The sequence below is a fragment of the Plectropomus leopardus genome, chromosome 20 (genome assembly GCF_026936395.1).
Source record: "Plectropomus leopardus strain MGB_pleo_1.0 chromosome 20, ASM2693639v1, whole genome shotgun sequence".
NCBI classification, from domain to species: domain Eukaryota; kingdom Metazoa; phylum Chordata; class Actinopteri; order Perciformes; family Serranidae; genus Plectropomus; species Plectropomus leopardus.
In genome coordinates, this window is record NC_142195.1 from 12727519 (window position 1) to 12749112 (window position 21594).

The 21594-nt window shown below is 38.3% G+C and overlaps 1 protein-coding gene across 1 annotated transcript in view; it reads left to right on the plus strand.

Moving 5' to 3' along the window:
- astn2 (astrotactin 2) overlaps nucleotides 1–21594 on the plus strand; it is a 360618-nt gene that overhangs the window by 125657 nt on the left and 213367 nt on the right. Inside the window, exon 5 of the mRNA XM_042509044.2 lies at nucleotides 19777–19884. Coding sequence (XP_042364978.1) covers nucleotides 19777–19884 — 108 coding nt within the window. The remainder of the gene's footprint in view (nucleotides 1–19776; nucleotides 19885–21594) is intronic.

A 21594-nucleotide genomic window follows, 5' to 3' on the forward strand; every position in this document is an offset into this window, starting at 1 on the left:
CTCAAGTCGAATTTGGACTGTGCAGACATCAAGTATACGAACACTCCCACAGTTTCCCTAACAGAAAAAGAGAGTTGTAATGCATATGCAGAGAGGCTGTCTGTTGCACTTAAGCCTCCTTCCCAGGGAACACGGTTGAAGTTCAGCGGAGAGTGTGGTAATTTTGCGCAGTTAATGGTGAGGAACAGTATTTATTAGTTTATTCAGAGGAGTGTGGTGGAGGTTGTGAATGCTGCTAGTGTTGACACACGGAAGGGACGCAGAGCAAACAGCCATGCAACGGGAGGTTATCCTCCGTCACAGCCAGCCGTGCCTCTCCCGTCTGGCTTTGACGAGCTTCAGGAGCAGCTGGTCAAGTGATCCGTTGGTTCTCATTGCTTAAAGGTCATTTTGATGAAGTTGGGCTGTTCGGGGTTTAGCTGAAGCAAGTTCTCCTTTCAGGTTTTATTTTTTTCCCTTTCTATACACAGGGTTGGGTAGTAATGGGATACAAGTAACAGCATTACGTTATTAAAACACAAAATATTAGTAACGGTATAACAGTTACAGTTTAAATTGGTGGCATCCTGAATACAGTTACTGTTATTTTAATAAATTGCTTAGATGGGTTACTTTATTTATTATTGTTTGATATGCTTTAACACTGTGTACCTACTGAATGTCGAGCAGCATCAATTTAAATACATTGTTTTCTATTGGAATATTTCAACCCATTGTGAGCAAAACAACGCTGCTGTTTTGAGAAGAACTTTTGACATACGACCTGTTTCTGTTTATCCCTGCTGCTCGCAATGGACAAAGAGTTTATAATCTGGAAGGTGAATTGAGGAGTTATCAACAAATTACCTCCTCATGTAAAGGGATATTTTTCAGATTTTTAACCAGCTTTATATCAAAACATTGTGGGTAGTATGTGTAGACTTTCCTCCATTCAAACAGTGTTTTTACATGCCCCCCATGACAATATCATTTGGTGGAGTTTTGCTGACTCTGGGGCTGTTGCTTGACCTAGAGGCTGTATTCCGCATTTTCGTATTTCCGGCCACCAGCCACCGTATTAACGAGTATACAGCTGATCAAATGACATAATCATTATTCTGTCTCTCTCTCTTTCAAACTTGGACTGAAATCTAATCAAATGGTAAAACCAGGAAGTGCTGATTTAATATAAATCAAGATTATGTTACTGCATTACCAATTTTTTTTGCCCTAAAATATTTTCAGAAACATGTTTTAGATTACCATTTAACTGGAATGCAAGATCCGGCCAGCTGCCACTCTTTCACATGGACCATTACATATCATGTTGCCCACCAGCAGACACGTAGCATTGTGGTAGTTGTAGATTTTCTACCTCTTGAGCAAAAAACAAATCTTCTCTCTGTGGTCATGTAGTACCAATTTTTAAGTATTTGCGTCGTTCTCCTGCATTAGTGGCCTACTTTTATGTACTTTTTTTGTATCAGTGAAATACATCTTTTACTACAAAAACCTGGATAAGTTGGCAACTAATTAGTGGGAGATTATCAGGGAGATGAAAGTTCTGGGTAAATGACATATTTATGAAACAACCTTCAAAATCCTTTCACATGAATAACGTGAAAAAAAATCAGCGAAATGTCTTTTTACTATAAATAGTATGTCACAGATCCCTTTAATATGTATTTTATATTGCTGTGAAAACAACGAATGTCTCCATAAAACAGCTGTATTTAGTTCCTCACCATAAGCTACATTTTACAAGAGTACACTGAACGCAGCATGAGAACATAATCACATTCACGTGATTCTCATGTTTACTGAATAGAGCTTGAACACATCCCTTTGTAACTCAGTGCAGCCTCCATGAGCCAACAGTAATGAGCTCTCCTCCTTCTCGTCCAACACAGATTTATTGTTTTTTTTCTTTTATTTCTTTCTCTTGACATACACTCCTCTCAGTGGTGCAGTGGTAGCTGATGAGGTGGGTGTACTACTAGGTGGATGAAGAGGAAGTAGGTAGGCTATACTCTTTTATATATTCCATCATTATACTGTAAACATCCAGACAGGTCCTCTGACGTCCAGTCGACTCATGCATCATGCATTGTTCAGACTGTGATGACAACTTTTTTTTTTCTGGGCACAGTTTTGTCGCCTCCCTTGGGATAGCGCACTAGGCAGCCATCTATATTGCCTATGGCAAGCACCGCCACTGACCAAAGGCCTTTTGTTGCCCAAAGCAAACCACAAGTCATGAGCCTTGCATGCCCACCACCCACCTTGACAACCCCCTTGTAACTCAGGGTGCAGTATACAGATGTAGTGCTTCATTTATTTCTTTTTTAAAAAAAAAGGTTATTTTGAACTTAATCCAGACATTGATAACCTTTGACAGAGCAATGTCCTTGGGGAGCAGTGAACATGTATCGTCACTGGCAACACAGGCATAATGACACAAACTGTTTTGACACACATGTGTAAATGCTTCTCATTGATCAGATGCAGGTCATGTTCAAGTCTTTTTTCGAAACCAAGCCAAGGTTTAAGCGGTCCAATTTGCCAGTAGCAATTTCAGAATGGCTTTTTACAGCCTCCCTTTGAGTATAATCTGTTGATACTATTGCTTAGTCCCAACCACACTCTTTGATGCTATGACTCAAAGAATGTGGGGATATTTTTTTTGATGTTGCTTACAGCAGTTGCATTAATATTGAGAAGGCGGTTGATTTGAGGATGTGAGCATCTTCTTTATTAAATTCATTATTGTTATATTATGGGAGGAAAAAAGGTAAGAGGCTTTCACTGTTACAATGATTTAGTAAAATAGAGTTTATGTATAATTTAGGGGCTCAACTGCAAAAAAAAAAAAGACACATCATAAGCATAAAAAGAAGTAACGCCAATGACCTTCTATCAGAACAGTGCTATGTTGACTGATGGCTTTGTCCACTGCTTATGCAAGGCATCAACAGGCATCAGGCATCGCAAATTCTGTGTAAAGTTTGATAATTCTGCTCTCATTTGATTGAAGCCAGTGGACCCTTATAAAGCACACACACACACAAGGGAGATCACATGCAAAATGGAGCAGTTTTTCACTGAATCCAAATGTCCAAACTTCGGTGCACTTGCAGACTTTGCGGGCGCCTTCCAAAGAAGTTTTGGAGCGCTAAGGCTGTTCAAATCCACAATTTATCCAACCCACATGGAGCCTCGAATGTACTTTCGGTGGACTTCCAGAGACTCTGCTAGGGGTGCAGACATTACTGATTTAATTACGCACAATTTATTGCCATATGGACTTGATTTTGTTGTTGTTTTTTCTATCACTGACAAAAACAAACTAATTATGAATGTTTAAAACAATTACTGTACTAAAATACTACTTGAATCATGTAGGCCAGAAATAACATTCAACCGCAATATGATACAAAAATATGTTAAATTATAGTGCGTTTTTCGCTTGCACTGAAATCATGGTTAACTACTGGCAGCTGTAGTTGCCAGAATAATGCTGTTATTTTGCAGTGCGACTACCATATTCACTTCCGTAAATCACAGTTTTGTATTACAGAGCTCTGCAGTAGAGTGTAAGGTTTACAGTATAATAATGTAGCTAACTGGCATGTGTCTCGAAGCTAGAGTGAAGATACTGGTATCATATGAAACTAGAAGACCTAAGAGATCCAGTGGTACCATGTCATGCTAACTTCTGAGAAAGTGGGCTAAATAATACTCCAAAGTTTGGTTAAATTTTGGTGACAGAAAAACGGCATGGCCATTTTACAGGGGTTACTTGACCTCTCACCTCATGGTGTCTGAATTAAATTGGGTTCTGTGGGTACCCATGAGTCTCTCCTGTACAGAAATGCCTGTTTTATGATAGTCTCATGCAGTTTTTTGCTGTCATTTGATCCCTAATCATGACAATCCATCAAGAGTTGCTTTACCTTGTCAAAATAGAGTTCATAGCTGTTTTGTAATGCAAAATAATGGAATCGAAAACAATGTGATTAATTGCATTTAAAAAAAAAAAAAAAAAGAATCCTTCAACAGCCCTTATAGAACTGTATGAATATTATTTTGTTCAATTACAAAAGAGCCTATGGGGGATTTGTTATCTGAGCAGAAACAGATCAACAGATACTTTTCATTAACTTTGGCGATCAACACGCATGACTTTCGTTGCCACTCGAATATTTTCATTGCAATGAGTGAAAGAGACTTAAAGCTTCTTCATCAGCGGCTTGCAGTCTCTGCCCTCGCAGACTTCATGCCATGACATGGCAGTGCGTACGACTCAAGTCCACAAGGGCTCATTCCACGAGTCTTGAGGCTGGACATTTGGATTCAGCCTGTGACTTGCAGCTTAGGCTTTAAGACCAGCTTTTCTATATGGGATTGGAGGTGCAGCTTCAGTAAGTAACATTAGCAAGGATTTTTAGATTTAGATAGCCTAAGCTAATACAAAAGTTCCTTGTTTCCAATTTAACCTTTCAATCCCCAGCTGAAAGGATTGTGTTGATATATTTTCTGGCACACACACTGTTTCTTCTATTTTTATTGATTATTAGAATCACCTTTGTTATCAGACTTAGCTTTTTCTGTTTATCACCAAAAGGATTTTTCATTCTATAAAAAGTATTGACGATAGCTCCTTAATTTTAGCCTTCCTGCAGTGGATGTCTTTTCATTTTAGGATTGCTTTCAACATTTTTTTTTTTCCTATCAGGCCCCAGCATGAATTACCCGTTACTAGAGCTACCGTGCATTACCCTGACCTTTTAACTCCCCATGAGGCTGACAGTACCAGGCCATCCTAAAGCGAGATCCACTATCTTTTCCACCATCTAAAATATGGAGCAAAGTAACCGCGGAGCCTGACGACCAGAGAATTTAGAGTTACAATGCATACACTCACAAACTGCTAAACCTAGCCTCACCTCACCTTAAGGAGTTATAAGTATGACCTTCCAGTTTTCACCCTTTCAACACGGTTTTGCTGCAGACAGCTTACTGGCTGAGAGCACCAGGCTGTGTGAGTGTTTTCCTCACTGCTCTGCTGGCTACTGCATGGCTCTACAATAACTGACAAGCTGTTCAACTCAAACTCAGTGAGATAAAAGACAGTTTTACTCATGAATGTCACTTAATATGAAAAAGATATAACTGTCAAAGACTGATTAAAAGAAAAAGTTAGGTAGTCTTTTATATTTCGTACTCCATTTTGGATAGTAGTAAGGCAACACCTTTTTGGGTGACAGCTGCCATCCTATGCCACCCTCTGTGGCTTTACCACAGCACAAGCTGGTTTATAACAGGTGAGAAAACAGCATACAAGTGTCTGCCAAGGGCCACTGCCTCGGAAATTACCCTTAACAGCGTGTCACACCTTTTCAGCAGTCACATACGTGAAATCCTTGAGATTTACCATTTGCTTATTAGCTCCAAATTGGCAGGTATGCTCTCAATGCAGGAGAGACACAATAAAAAAAATATAGAGGTGAGTGAACAAACACTGAGTCCACTCGAGTACAAGAGCCAAGTGGTGCCTTGTTAAGCCTCCCACCTTTTCAAGTCCTTTCTCTCCCATATAACAGGTTGCATCTCATAAATTTAGGTAGTAAAACGTGTCAGCGAGGCTTATATTGCGATGCCCTGTGTAATAACTTTTCAGCATGCCTAGGTTGTTTATGTATATGAGGATTGTGTTTGTGAGTGTGCGCAGAGCTTTTAAAATACACTGTGCAGCGGCAGAATAGAGCAGTGTTGATTGGGATTATTTGGGATAGAAAACAGAGAAATGGGAGACATGAGAGACAAGGATAGCTAGACCACCATGACATACCCATGGTCATTCTGTGCTAATATGTAGTATATCCACTGTGTCTGTGCCAATAAAAATTAAACCAACTGGGACAGACAGGCAGAAGAGGGTGAATCTGAAGCTCTACCTGCTGGATTTCCTCCTATTGCTCTGATTTCCTGGTTTAGCGTTGAATCCCCCTTACATTGAGCAGCATGGTGGGAAGGAACGCCTCAGGCCTCTCTTGCTGATCCTGACCTTTCCAGTCTGCACTTGTGTTTGCGCTTACTCCCAGCTACCAGAATAGAGCTCTGTTTCTCAAATCGTCCTAACTTATAGTACATCAGAGACCGTATTCGCAAAGCTTACTAGTCCAAAGAGTTGCTCCAAGTGATGAAATTCTTAGGAAATTTTGTGAATTATGATGTTTCCGAAGATAGTTAAAACTTGGTCGTGGTATAGATAAAAGCTATCAACAAAGCATCTTAGCCCTTCAGAAAGCTCCTAAGGTGACAATTTTTTAGGAGGAAGGAGGATGACTTTTAAGATGGTTCAAAGTTTTTTAAAAAGGGGAGAAAATGACAGAAAAACAAAGAGGCAGGAGAAATATTCTCCAAACACTGAATTGCAGTGAGTTAATGAATTGCTATAAATTATATGGTGCAGGGAGAATGTTTGTGGTCAATCTTACAAGGGATACTTACACATTTCCCACACAACAAAATAACAATTTAATACCAGAAATAAAGTGAACAAAAAACACATTTTTTACAGTGTGATCACACAAAAGGCGCTTTTACAATCTCATAGTGTGATGCAGTTCATTTCATTTCCACAGGTTGTCCATACCTTGTAGGCTCAAAAAAGGGTGTGCCTGTGAGAACCAATCGCATCTGTTAAAAGCATGTGTCATATTTAGCATCAGGGTCAATCACACTTCCTCATGAAGACAAAAGTTTCTTAACAAGGCAGAAACTCTTAAAATCACCCCTAAGCTTGGACTCCATGCCAGATTTTTTTTTTAAATTAAGTAAGGAGCTCTCTGAGAGTGAATGCGGCCCCAGACTTACAAGTCTGGACTTTATGCAACAATTGTTCGTCATGATTATGATCCAAATTAAATCTAAATCAGTATTTCAATAGATGCAGTAAAGTTGCAAACTTGTCTCTATATGCGCTCGCATCCATATTTTTCCGCAAATACAACCCGATGAATATGACTACTCAAATTTGCTCTTGCAGCCTCTCAGATGCCGTCTTGTGCATTATAAATGGCACATTTACATACCCTCACTTTTGTATGAATGCAGATGCCAGTTTGTATTGAGTTTGAGTTGGAAAAATTTAACTTGCTGGTGTCGGAAACTGACTGCTGAATGCAGCTGTGCCTTAATGTGATTAACAGTTGCTGAGCCATGTGGGGACTGGTGTTGCTGTCAGCTTAATTTACTCACAAACACATTGTCACAGAAATATGCACTCGGGCACGCATACAGCACGCATATACAAAAGTGTATGCACTGTACTGTATACACACTCAAGCTGACATTTAGCTGTAAGTCTCGCAGCCGTTAGTCAAGACAGTTCGTCTTGCTTAGAAAGTCACAAAAGCCACTGAGGTCACATTGAAGTTGTGGGAGTCGTCAAAGTCACATGTTCACATATGCATGCAGTAAATGAGAGAACAGCCTCAAGGGTATACAGTATTTATGAACAAGAACATCTGAATGCACAAGCCACCTGTCAACATAAATATAGGCAGATTTAAATTCAGACATTTATTAATGTTATATCAACTATTTCCCTTCCATGATGTATTTTTTTACACAGACAGAAGCTGACCTGTTATAGATTTTTCCTCACAGCTGTCACACCTTTACAGGTTTATATTGATTCACATGTCTGTATAGTTATATTGTTGTTCCTCTGGAAAAGCGACACTTAACCTTTCCGTTTCTAAAGGTTTAGAAATATTGTTTGCCACATTTGACATGAAGTCTGTCCAATAAGCTGAATTAATAAAAGCAGCATAAAATTCAACACCTACATGTGAAATACCGTAGCTATATCCATTATACATAATGGCTTTTAATCAAAGCTTTAAATGCAGGTTCAAGCACCTGTGCCGCAAAACGTCTACCTAGACAGGGTATTTTTAAGGAGAACTGGGTGTCCTGTCAGTTCAGCTCAATGGGTGCTGTTCCGTAGCTAACCTCTATATATAATTTATTGCACAATCCATACACTTTTAATTTCAGCCTTCTTTGCCCTGCCATACATATTGGCACTGCTGTAAGATTAACAACCAGACAGGCACCCAGTACATAATTCACATACTGTGTATTTAGTTTCTATATGTATGTTTGTTTGGCTTCTTGATTGTCTGTATATAAATTTACCATGAATATAATAACTGTATGATTTTTTCATGTACGCTGGTTGGCACTGCACACCAGTAGACTGATCTTGGCCAGTAAATTTGATTCTGACTCCATTTTTTTTTTTTAATGGTTTGCAGCCCTGCTCCTTTCCTGCTTGTTTTCCATCTTTCCCTGCTGTACCAGCAGCTAATTATCTGGATCAGGTGTGTTCAGCCAGTCAAGAGCTTGAAGCAAGCAACTCTTGATCAACTGAAAACATCTACTACCAATCAATTTTAGCCAGAGGGAAAAAAACAGGATTTTGTGTCCCCAGAAACCAAGATTTTGATCCACAAATCTGAATGCCCCTAAGTTCCATGATCCATATTTTTAAAAATGCTCATTCCCACTGAAAACCATCCCAACTTCTAATTTTTATGATTTTTTTTTTTTTTTTGTACAATTCTCTATTTGAGACTCAGATGCCCTGTCCCATTTAATTAAGAAATGCTAATAGAGAAAATCAGACAAGTCATAATGCTCTGTGCAGGCAGCTGTCATGAGATTTTGCCAAATATGTCTAAGGATAAATTCTTTGATATCGGTATCATATAGCACAAAACTTCTTCTAACCTGTTAGTACATTCACTGCGAATAATGTAGGGCTGCCACAAAAAAAAAAAAAAAGTGATTGAATTGGCCAGTACCTCAAAATATTTCAATAAAATGCTTGTCAAACACGAGTGCTTGGTCAGTGGCCTTTAGTATCAGATATTGATGTGCTGAGGCACACTTTACATCTGTAAGAGATGGACCAGGCTGCATCATTATTTTGTGCTTTAAGCAATAGTACAGGTACAATGAACAAGAAAGTCTGCATAGGGCAGGGGTGATGGATGGGTCAAACAAATACAATACTTTCACCCAGGAGACCACTGTTTATGTCCCATGTCAAAACCAAAAATAAATGTTATTTAATGAGCCTAGCTTAGTATGTTGTGTGATGTATATGACACATTACATGCATCATGTTATGTGTGTCAGAAATACTAAGATACTTTTATAAACCCAAACCATAATATTTACCTTAAACCTAACCTTTTGCTTGTGCTGCCTTTAGTTTATTTTTCACTGATATCTTTTTTGTCCAACAGTCCAAAATTAAAATATATTCTGTTGACTATATGACTACAGAAACAGAAAAATAGCGCAGAGTCATCTGCATAAAATTGACTTTTCACTTAAAGGTCTGTTTGGCCCATAGATTGGGTCCATTACCTAAACTCACCATTAGATGGTTGGTTTTTGACATCATTATTGTGGCAGCGTTTCACCAAATGCAAAGATTTTTGTCCTATCAGTTTAGAAAGCCACTTTTTGCCACACTAATAGGCTTCCCAGAGTAAATATAGTAGAAATCATGGCACTTCCTTCAAATTCGAACAGCACAAATCGAGAAACAGATATTTCTCCTCAAACAGTGCTTTGGGAAATTCATGGTAATGTGAGTATTGAAGTTTAATGCAATCTTCTTCTTGCTCTTTCAATCTGACTTTATAATTTTTAGGAGTAGATAAGGTCCATTAGTTTTGCTAGTGTGAGCTTTTTTTTGTGCCAGTGTGAAATACAGTATATTATAGCACTACCAGAGTGGGATGTGCCCTCCTCCTATGCAGAAGATGATTAGCTTTTACTATTCAGATTGAACTCATCACCTTACATCCCCGCTTTCCCATAACTATTAATCCTTCTCATTACAGGAAGGATTGGAAAACAGGCTACTTCTCTCCCTCTCTGCCGCACACTTTCATTTCTCTCTAACTCATGTATAAATGTGTTTTCTTTCCCTGTAGAACAGTTCCTAGTCACGCTGTCTGTCTTACTTTCTCTTTTAAACCTTTTTAACACCAAATCACATCATTCTTGCTTCGTTATATAATTGTGACATCTTATTCCCCTTTTTGGCTGCAAAGCTTTTGTTTATAACTTTTTTCCCCCTTTTCTCCACTCGTTTCTTATTTTTATTTGTATGCTGCCTCTAACTTTTACTTTGTCTGTTCTCAGTAGGCCTCTTTCTCCGTTTTCAATGTATACATGAACATATAAATACTCAGTGAGTGAAAGTATGGCTCAACGGATATTTATTTAAGGAACAATGTCAAGTATTTAAAAACTTTCAATCTTTCATAATTAAGCAATTCCCAGACAATTATGGGGTTTTATTTGATGAACTTAATATTACTACTGTGACTTTTTATATGTATTCTCAAAATTCCTGATTTGCTTATTCACTAATTGTCTGTTAAAACAGCATTGGCAAAACGTCTTGCTCTTACAACCATCTATTTTTCTTTGTTTATGTTGTATTTCCTCTTTTATTTTGTTCCTCATTTGGATACAATGTCATGTTTATTTTTTCCACATTATGGCACACAAAAAAATGTGTTTATTCCTCTCTGTGACTTACTGATACACCTTCCTTTTTGGCTGCATTTGTATTTTGCATCCCTCACAACAGTCTGGGGTGATGTGTGATTTTATAGTCTGGGAGCATATGCATTTTTTACACTGAAAAAAAAACCCTGTTGTCACCCTTGGGGAAGAATGCTAATGATGATGGCAGGTGCCTTTACCTTATCAAAATACAGATGACTGTGAGGAGAATATATATATGAATAAATAATGTATATTTTCAGCACCAGTGTTGCACCATTCTGAAGTAATTGAGAAGTTACAACTCTTTTGACGTTTTATCTTTAACTGTTGATAAAGGAGATTTTTTTTTTGGCAGGGGAATAAGTGCCGGTTGCAACAAAACAGATGGAGGACAAAACAGATGGAGGGAAAGCAGATTGACAGATGAGAATGCATAAAAGACCGAGAGGACTCTGAAATTATCTAATGGACTTCAGACTGTGAAAGGAACTGTGAAAGTGAGATGGGCATGCCCCAGTAATTGAAATTTGTAGTACCAACATGCTGGAGTTTAGCCTTAGTGTTCTGGGAGTTGATTTTTTTATGGGACTCTGTTTGGAAGGTGTTTCTGCTGAGTGAGAGAAATGCAAGATCAAGACACAAGAAAATGGACTGAGAGAGGCAGAAATGTAGTGAAAAGGAAAAGAAAAGCAGTGAAATAGAAAAGACTCAGGGACAGATTTCCAAAGACTTCTGCACTTTGTTTCAAATGTATTCTTGTGTGTGTTATTTATCAAACCTGAGCCGTAGCCTGGAAGCACAATTCACCTGTCATCTGGATCACACACACACAAACACAAAGGCTCTGTCACCTTTTGTGTGATCAGTGAAATGTTACTCTCTCTTTCATGCATATGTATTTGAGGGCGGATCATGGAAATGACAAATATATAATACACGAGTGTTGCTGACTTTATACTCCTCTGGGTTTACCGAGCGTCTCTTCAGGGTGTTTGCAAATGTGCACTTTCTCTTAAGTTTTAACAGCCTATTAAAAGAAAGGTTTTGAAAATGTGACTGGCCAGCTTTCTGTTCAAGTCTCCATGACAGCAGACAAAGGTGAACACATCACAAAAAAAATGTGAAAGGGAGCTTCACAGCTTTGTAGACAGAAAAAACACAGTACTATCTGATCATTTTATAATAGCAAACAAAGAGGGTACAGGGAGTTATGACTGTGTGGTTATTAAAGTAGAAATTGATTTTGATGTTCATTTAAGTACTAATGCTCTGTGGCAAATGTTCTCTCCTGATAATTTACTTACATTTTTGGTGGCCGTTGCTTGTTTTTTGTATATACTCCATCTCTTTTTCTTTACCAAAGAAATTACTGCATTTATTCCAAATGCTTGGATTTTTTTCAAACCATTAATAGATTAAGACATTTTTCCGAGTTTTGGTATTGAAGCCTTTGTTTTCATATGTCTAACTTCAGAACCATTACAAAACATGACCATGTGTCACAAATTTCAGTAAGTTAGTAAAAGGTGACACAAGAATGACCTCAAAATTTGTTGGAAAAAATAATGACCATAGTTTTAGATTTAAAGTTATGTTACAGGAAAAAAACAAGTAGTTAACAAGTAGTTTTCAGTACTCTTTGGGTGTAATTTCCTTGTTTGTATTTGTTTTTTACTTTTTTATTTTGGCATATTTTCACTTTATTTTCTTGTAACTTTTTTTTGTTTTACTAATTTCTGGCTAATTTTTGAGCCATGTCTTGTTTACTTTTTCAATGCCTTCTCCACGTGTTTTTGAAAGAAATCAAACCAATTTACTCAGGTTTCAAAGGGTTAATGAGTAATTCTATTTCATTTCTACAATACGATCGCTCCTAGAAAGCAGTTTGAAAGCACTCTGAATCTCAGGTTGTCTAATTAGCTCATGCTTTAATATTTCAGACTCTAATCTGACACAGGTTGAAAGTGCAAATTTAATGGAAAGCTAATTTGCTTTTATGCGTGTAAATCTGGTCGTGATCCTAAGTGGTACATGACCTGGATGCATCTGCTGTGTGTATATTACAGTTTCTATTCTGGTAGCAACCTTTTTGTGCTGAAGACCTTCAGAGGGGAGGCTGTTTTTTTTTTTTTTTTTACAAAGCGAGGACATTTTGACCGGTCGTCATTTCATCAAGGGACTTTTTTTAGGGTTATGGGTTGAGGAACATAGCCAAAAGTAAGTCTTTTGTGTTCTGTGCCAAACCGAAAATGTCATCCACACATTTATTTCATCACAGCTAGACTACCAGGGATCCTATCACAGAACAGCCTGACCTCTCTTCACTGGCTAGATTTTATTTATAACTGACAGCCTTAAATGCCCCCAGTTACATTGTAGATAAGTCCTAACATATTTTGTACCAAGAATTACCAAGCTCTTACCAATAACACTGTAAAACTGCGTCACACCATCTCTACCTTTTTTCATGCTTTTATAGATTTCCTTCACATTTATGATCGTATTTTTATCCTCATTTAGTATTTAAAGATTATCTCCATGACACTTTTTATCTTTCAACCTGCTGTTTTTATTTTACATTTGAAAGCACTTTGTCACATAAATTATAACTCTGAAGAGTTCTACACAAAGATTATCTTATAAGGATATGATGTCCTAAGATCTATGTCCCTTACCTTTGTTTTACCATGTTATCAATAACGATTAATCACATCACATTACAATACCCCTTTAGAACCTGGATCAATGTCAGTGGAACTTATCCAGAAATATATATATATATATATGTGTGTGTGTGTGTGTGTGTGTGTGTGTCTTCTTTGTTTTGTTTTTTTTTACATTTCTTTTTTGTTGCTTACTTTCAGGTAGTTTTCTTGCAACTTTTTTGCAACACTTTTTTTGCTAATTTTTGGGAAATTTCTTGGTAAGTTGCTCATTGCTTTCTTCAGGACAATTTGCTTAGGTGTCAAAGGATTAAAGCAAAAGTTTGCAGATTTTCAATCAGGTCTGTGTGATCAAGCTGTAAGGATTGTGTGCAAATGAACTGTACGGAGGCACGCTCACACATACAGTTAGCAAATGCAAGTGAGTGACCATCACCAGCTGAGGCGGACTACTGTGCAAGCTGCAAGCTGCTTCTCAGATTTCCTACATTCATACACAATCACACACCAATGGCACAGCCACCGGGTGGATTTGGGGTTCAGTCGCCCAAAGATACTTAGACGTGCGGACCAGAAGAGCCGGGGATCTAACTGCCAAACTTCCAATTAGAGGATGACCCACTCTATCTCCTGAGCCACAGCCGCCCCCAAAATGTGATGATATTGGTACATTTTCCACATCCTTAAGTTCCATGCCTGTCTCCTGACTCACTGCCAGCTGCCAGTTAGACACGGCAGCAATCACTGTGTCCTCCACACATACCTCTTTGCTATTGGTTGAGGCTGCTACTTTGCCGGTCGAAGTTCATCGCAGTTGCACTCCATGCCACGCGAAGACGTGAATTTGCTTTGCCACCAGAGGCAAATGTTTTTATCACCCTTTTGCTCACATTGAATGGAAGTGAACAGGAAGGTGATTATTGGCCAGCATTAATTTTGCTTATGTGTGACTGTACCCTTACGGGTCCCCTCGTCTTTGAGCTCCCTGCTCGTCCACCAGCCAAGATTTTGCTCCCAGCACAAGAGGGGAGTACCCGTTCACAGGGGCGCCTTGATACCATCCGTCTGCACACACTTCTCACCCTGCTGACACAGACCTGATTGAAAACCAGCAAAGTATCCCTCTAAGACTTTTAGCATAGATTATTTCTGCAGCCTGGTTCTGTAAGATCAGTCTGGTTAAAATCCACAAATCACTTCCACAATGTGAGGTATTTGTCTTTTCAAAGCACCCATTCTCCCTCTCAAAAGTCTTTCAAGGTCCAAGTCAAATGTGAAGACTATGAATCACACTTAGGGTTCTTGTGTTGTTTTTTGAAGGGGTTTTCTTAGGGGTTGGGGGGTGTCATTCAAAGTTAAAGTGTATACAACTGGAATTTTCAAATCATACCTGAAGCATAACTCTGAAATTCTTGACTCAAGGACTGCAAACACAAACATCCTTTTCCGATGAGTGCCCCTGAGAGGAAAAACATTTTCATGAAAATGCTCACCTTTTTCCAATGCATTTAATAGTACTGGGCTGCAGGAAATACATTTATTGCAATGTAGGACATCAGAATTAAGAAACGTAAAATGAAAATACACTTAGATTGTGGACAACAAACTTTTGACATTTATTTTTTTAGGTTGACCTGTGAAGCTGCTGCAGAGCTCCCTTTTTTAAATGTACATTTGTTCTCTCTGTTTCTGTGTCTCTTCCTCAGTCAGTCTTCATCTACATCCACCACCTCTCTGGGCATGTTCTAACACGATGCATAAATTCAGAACCAATTTTACACCACATTGCCTTGGCTCCGCTCTCCAAATACCGCCAGACTCTCGCACTCAAAATCCAACTCGACTCTCAACCTGTTTAAGTGCACCAGACCAAAAGAATGACTACAGCTTTCTGTGCACACTTTTTACACAGACCTAATAGAACTTTTAATCATGTCTAAAATCTTTATGGCGCCGGCAAATTTTCATGAGCTATGGTATAATGTTTATGAAGTGAGTAAAGGAGGGAGTTTGACCTGCATTGCTCTGCAGTTGCACAGGAATTATGACTATGTCCAGTGAACAAGGAAGAGAGAATATGTTGCTCTACAGTTGGCAATAAACTACTTTTAATAAGGAAGGTTTGAGGTTCAGGAGAAAGATCAGTTTTTAAGGTGAATTAAAAACAGGCTGAAAGAGTGTCCCTTATGAACCCCCTGTACCAGTGGGTCCCAAGTGGTGGGTCGTGGTCCAAAAGTGGATTGTAGCATCATTCAGAATGGACAGCAAGTCACTTGTTTTGGTCAAGTTTGTAACACTTTATTTTGAAGTACAGAGCTTTTATTTTTGAGTGCCATTTGTGTTAATTGTGCAATATTATTTATTTAATAGTGTTCTAAACCAACTTGTTTACATTTTGTGGCATAAAATTGAATATGTGGTAATTTATCTAATGTGTGGACCTTGAACTAATGACTAAGCAGAAATGTGGACCCCCTGGCTGGACCAGTCGCAAACCACTGATCTATACCTCCCTGTATTTGAAGTGTGTCCTTAGTAACAAACTTGGGAACAAATCAGCATTTATTTGTCTCTTTGTCAATGCACCAGCTTAGTCTATGTGTCTAAAACTTTTTTTTTTCAGGCATAAAAGTGCTAGCTGGGGACACCACTGCCTTTCTGAAAAGTTGAGAGATATTGAAATAGAAGTGCTCGAAGCGGCCGCGCAAAAAAGTTAAAGGATCTGAAAAAATCCTGTGGATGCAGCTCTTTTTCTGTAGGCAGTGGAATGCGTTCAATCCTCATTGGTAACAATTGAAAAATGATGCTGGTAGTCAGAAAAAAATGCTACATGGACACTCAGCCTTGGAAATTTTGTATTTACTTTTGCCCTTGAAAAAGTCACCCATGACTTCATATTCTCCTGTCTCCAGTACAGTCTTGCTTCAGTAAGAAAGTATTTCTCCGATCTGCAGCTGCTCTAAAACACAGCAACTTGGCTCTCCTAGAACCAAAACAATCCTCGCCTTTGATGGTTGCCTTATACTCTGGTATTTGATGTTGTCATTTTAAGCTTTGCACAAAGTTTATTCTGTTAGAATATAATCAATATTGGAAAATGGAGCTCTCCTCTGAGCTAGTTTTCACACAATGCTGTATTACTGAAATGACCAATCGCTTCAATGCTGTGAATGTGCTCTACCGTCCTGACAGAAGAAAGAAGCTGTAAGTGCCCAGTGTTTCTAACTTGTCCTCTCTAATGTGTACAATTATTGGCTGGATTAGATGTAATCCTTGAAAGTATTTTGTGACATGGTTTCATTAGGAAGGGATATTAAGATGAGCCCGGGTTCCATATGTATCAAACATCTAATAATTATATGTAAGAATGCTCTAAAGAGGACATCTGTAAATTTTACTGAACTGATTATATAAGTAATTTTTAAAAAACCTTAACTTCTCCTTAATATTTGCAGTAACAATTAACATTTTATATAACAATTTATTTATTATTATTATTATTATTATTATTATAGGAGATGGTGTAATGATTGAAGATGTCCTTAAATAAAATCAAAGAGAAAACCACCTGAAACAGGAAAGAAATTCTGCTTCTGGTAGAGAAGGTATCTTGAAGGCAATCTTATGCATCAACTAGCGTATCACTTATTGTGATAAATGGTCTATCTTACACTCACACCTAAAATGTCGCAGTCTCAGAAGGTCTCTTAAGACGTCTGGATCTGCAAGTAGGAGTAGAAGTGAATGATTTTTTTACATTTTTCTTTCACTTGTATCCAAGATTTTGCTTTAAAAACCAACTACCAAGGTGCATTGAGAAGGGCAAGAAGTCCAGGTTCAGGGTCATTTAACCCTGCTGAACGTCACAATCTTAAATCCAATGTCTTCCAATAAAGTTGTTCTTTGTACTACACTTGTTGCCGTTATCAGATAATTGATAAATGCTGGGGTCTCATTTGAAACATTAAAGAGGAAATCTATCACCTTATACACATTCCCAAAAAGTATTTTACTCAAACCCCCCTTTATCTCAATTGCATTGCATTTTTGTAATCATGTACCATGAAAGACACAATTACCAATGCACAGCACTTAGAGGTATAATCATGGTCTATAATCATCCCTCTGGGAGGAAAGCTTTTGCTTCTTGCAGAGAAGTAAATATGTATGAGCCATTATCAACTGTCCACACATTATATGGATCAGTGTATTGACATACCTCACAACAACCCTGTTATACATTTTCTTTTTCTGTGCGCCCTTGTTTCTATTTGCTGTCAACAGGTGAAGCATTTTCTCTCAGATGCTCCTTCATAGTCAAGAGAAAAGCATTGATTTTCTTTCTGTCCATTATCCCCTTTCCACTCTGGGAGATTAGCAAGTGTAATCACTATGATCCTGGGGATTATACAAGCAAAACATATGTACAACCATGAGGAAATTAGATGGATGTTATTAGCATAAAGTCATTTCTTTAAGGGTGTGACTCTGGCTAAAATACTTTGTTATAACAATGCTTAAAAATGTGATTTACAGTAATAAGAATATTTAACAGGAACTCTCTGGTAGACCTTTTATATCAGGCTTAGAATGCAGATTGAAGCCCTCCACACTGTTCGGTTATTTTAGATTACTTATTTATCCATCAGTGGCTTAACACTTTGCAAATCCCTTGCAATTATCGCTATGTGGCAGCCCCTGTGCATTTAGCAGGAATGTGTGTTTTGATGTCGCAGTGGCAGTGCAGTACAAACAAAGCCTCTTATCTCTCACATCCTCGCTCTTGCTCTCACCCTGACTTAAACACAAGCATGCACACACTTTGGGGATGTGACCCAATTTGATTAACAAATTGAGCTCGAGAGACTTACAATGGACAAATTACCAACAGTGGCCAATAGATCTGACAAGAGGGGACAGCAAAGGGTGGAAATCTGTGGAATTTCTTACTTCTTTAATAGAGGTTGAATGTAACCACATTGTGTGATGTATAGCAACCACTTTGAAAAAGGGTTTTTTTTTCTTTTTGTTTTTCCTTTCAGGTGTGTGGACATTACAATTGAGTCTTTAAAGTTTGGTTAATTTGTCATTCCCCATCCCCTAATCTTGGCCTGACATTCACCCAAACCCAGGTTTCTCACCCTAATTCATTGGTAGAAAATACCAGAGCAAGCTAATGGATGTTTTGGGCCCTGTTGAAAAAAGGTCAGAATTAAAGTTTGATGAAGGAAAGTTCCCAAGTCATGTCCAATACACAGGCTAAAATATGAGGTCAGTGTCTGTTATTGGTATTTCAGTGGTACATAAAGCAGTGTATCATCAGCGCATTGGTAAAACAGATGATGCTTTTATGTAAAATTAACCCAATTAAAATGTAAGTAAAGTACTAATAATAATTTAGAACTGATTCATGGAGAACACCATAAGAAATAGGGAAAGAGGAAAAACTATGCTTGCAGATAAAACAGGATTGATTTAAACAATGCAATCAAATATATGCTTCAATTAAGTTTGGATTGATTTAGTACAGTCAGGTTTTAGTCATCTCCATGAAGCAGTAACTGTAAACCTGGACCTTTCTCATGTTTTTGTTCTGAAGTGACTAATGGGCAAAACTGTTTTTGACATAGGTCCAGTATTGAGTGACAGGGTTTCAGCAGGTGGTGGCGAAACAGGCTAATAGTATGGGAAGTGTCCCTACAAAGGTTGACTTTTTTGAAAATGAGTAAGATCCTTTTTGTTCAACTGCTATCACCCATCATACCTCTAGCGTATATAGAGCCAGTATATATTCGTATCTAACAGTATAAATTAAGGGTTTATTTCAGCCAAACCAGATTTGACAGTTCTTGGAACAATGGAAATATGACACAAGATAGCTTTGGTCGGTTTTATTTTGCTTCTATCCAATATAAATTAAGTTTTTTTTTGCGATGATAAAATTAGTTTATTTAAATGAAGTCTGGTAAGTTTGGTAATATCAATTTCAAGGCTGTTTCTGGGTAAACAAAAAGTATCTCATGCTTTAACAAAAGGTCGACCTGTGACACTTACTATAACAATTTGAGCCTCTCAGTAGCAATAACAGGCACGTTTAGTAGACATAAATTGACGGTGCATAATAACCCTGAGTGATTATACTGCAGCCTGTTTTGCAGCTGCTGGCTGCAGCTCTCACTCAGTACAGGACCAGTTTCAAAAACTGTTGTTCCCATTAGTCACTCAGACACTGAAACATGGGAAAATAGCATCCAGACTGAACGTAAACCCTTTTCGTCCTTTTGCATTTCCATAATCACAGTCGTCACGAGTCAAGACCACTGTGATTGACTTACCTGTGTTGAATAACTATAATCTCGTCCATACAGTTCTCACACATTTCTCTGTCCTGCGTTTAAGAACTGATTTCCTAAATCACTTGCTGATTAATGGTAGCTTTTTTTTCAGAACTGTATTCTAAGATACTTTGATTGAATAATTCTACTTGAATTACTCACCACTTTTTCTCCTCTTATCGTCTCACTGCCAGCACCTGGAGGTGTCTTTGGGCCTCAAGGGGAATCAGGGTCAGAGCCTGAAGATGACAGCCAAATGAAGTTTTACACAGAGCAGCACAGAGGACGAAGGCGCAGCAAAGGTGAGAGAGAATACAGGTGTACATCTTTGTGTATTGTTATAAATGTGTTACATTTAAATCACATTAACAAGCACTGGGGGGGACCATCTTTTCCACTGCATACTGCTGAGAAGGCAATACAGTAAAAAATGAATAAAATACAATAAAACATTTTGAAAACAAGTTCCAACCTTACTCTGGTTGAATGTGAGCCTATAGCTGAGTGAAATGAGGCTAGACATGTCTGGAATTGTCAGCGTAGCTGGAAGTGGGAAGGAGTCATGCACATTCCCGCTGGGGTTTAAAGTGCTGGTCCATGGCACAGCTCAATGACACTCAGAGCAGATATATGAGCTGATGTAAATGGAGGCTCAGTGATGAGCAAAGCTGAGTCACATTACTTTAATGGGAAGCATGATTTTAATTTCCCTTACCACAAAGTGTAATGTGATAGTGAAGACTGTATGCAGATTTTGCAGTTGTGTGCATGTGAGTGAGTGACCCAGAGAACATGAAAAACAGAGAATTAGTCTGTTTGTGTTCCCTTTGGTGGCCATATTGATTGAAAAATATTGGAAATCCATGTATTCTTATTATTCCCTGTGCCTGCAGTTCACTATCATATAGCATTGTATCAGAGGGGGAGGAAAATCACGCCTTCCATATGAATCGTATTATTAATATAGCATGTCACAAGTGTCTGGTCCTTCTTAGTTTCCATAATTCAGGGTAATTTGTTATTCTACACCATTCAAAGGACAATATTTTCAATACGTGTTGTGGTAATCCTAGGGATTTAACAAATGAAAACATCTTAATACAGTTATGCTGGTGGAGATTAGGCCAATGTGTTGAATTTTGTAGTTCTCTTTTTTGTGCTTTACTGTGATGTCTGAATCAATGTTATATAGGAGATTGGCAGAGGTAAACAAATAGATAGAAAGGCAAACCAAAGTGCTAAAGAGGCTTGGTTCAACATATGCATGTGCAACAGTTCATATATCTTACCACAAAGTAGCACCCCTATCAGTTAGGTTAGGTTTAGAAACAGAATCATGGTTGGGTGTTGTCACATTACATTTAACATGACGTGACACCATGTTTCCCATAGAATTATTTGCAGTTTGTGGAGTTTGAGTCACAGTGTGGATAATTGAACAATTAATCCAAACAGAGCTGATCAGATCAATGGGGGGAGGAGCAGCTTCTGCAGGGATGAGTGAAAGCAAACTTTTAGACCTAGAGCAATGAAAGGTCAAGTTTCACTTTCACTGGGCCTGGCATTCTGCTGCTCTGCCTGTGCCCAGAATGCACTCTGAGCTCCAAGAGTGTGAATAACCAAATAGTCTAGTCTATTCCAACAATGTTCCTAATAAACAGTTTATATAGAAAATCAGTTGGTGGTGGCAGATGTTCTTGTGAGGGCCCATCGAAAATAAATTAATGTGTGAGAAATGCTTTGTACTTTACTGAACCTAAAATAACTCAAAGTTGACTTTTGGTTTCACGTGGTCTACAGACCCCGGTCTCCTGGGTCAAAGTCCTCTGTTTGTTTGACCTGTTCATCACCCCGACTACCTCCCTACATGCACTTTGTTGCTTTTTTTTTAACCACAGTTTAGATTTCCTCCTTTGCTCCTATCATATGATGAAGGGCATCCGGCAGCTCATACATTCCACTATCAGAACCTCCTGCCTCATTCTTAAGGGGTTATATCTGAATTATAGTGC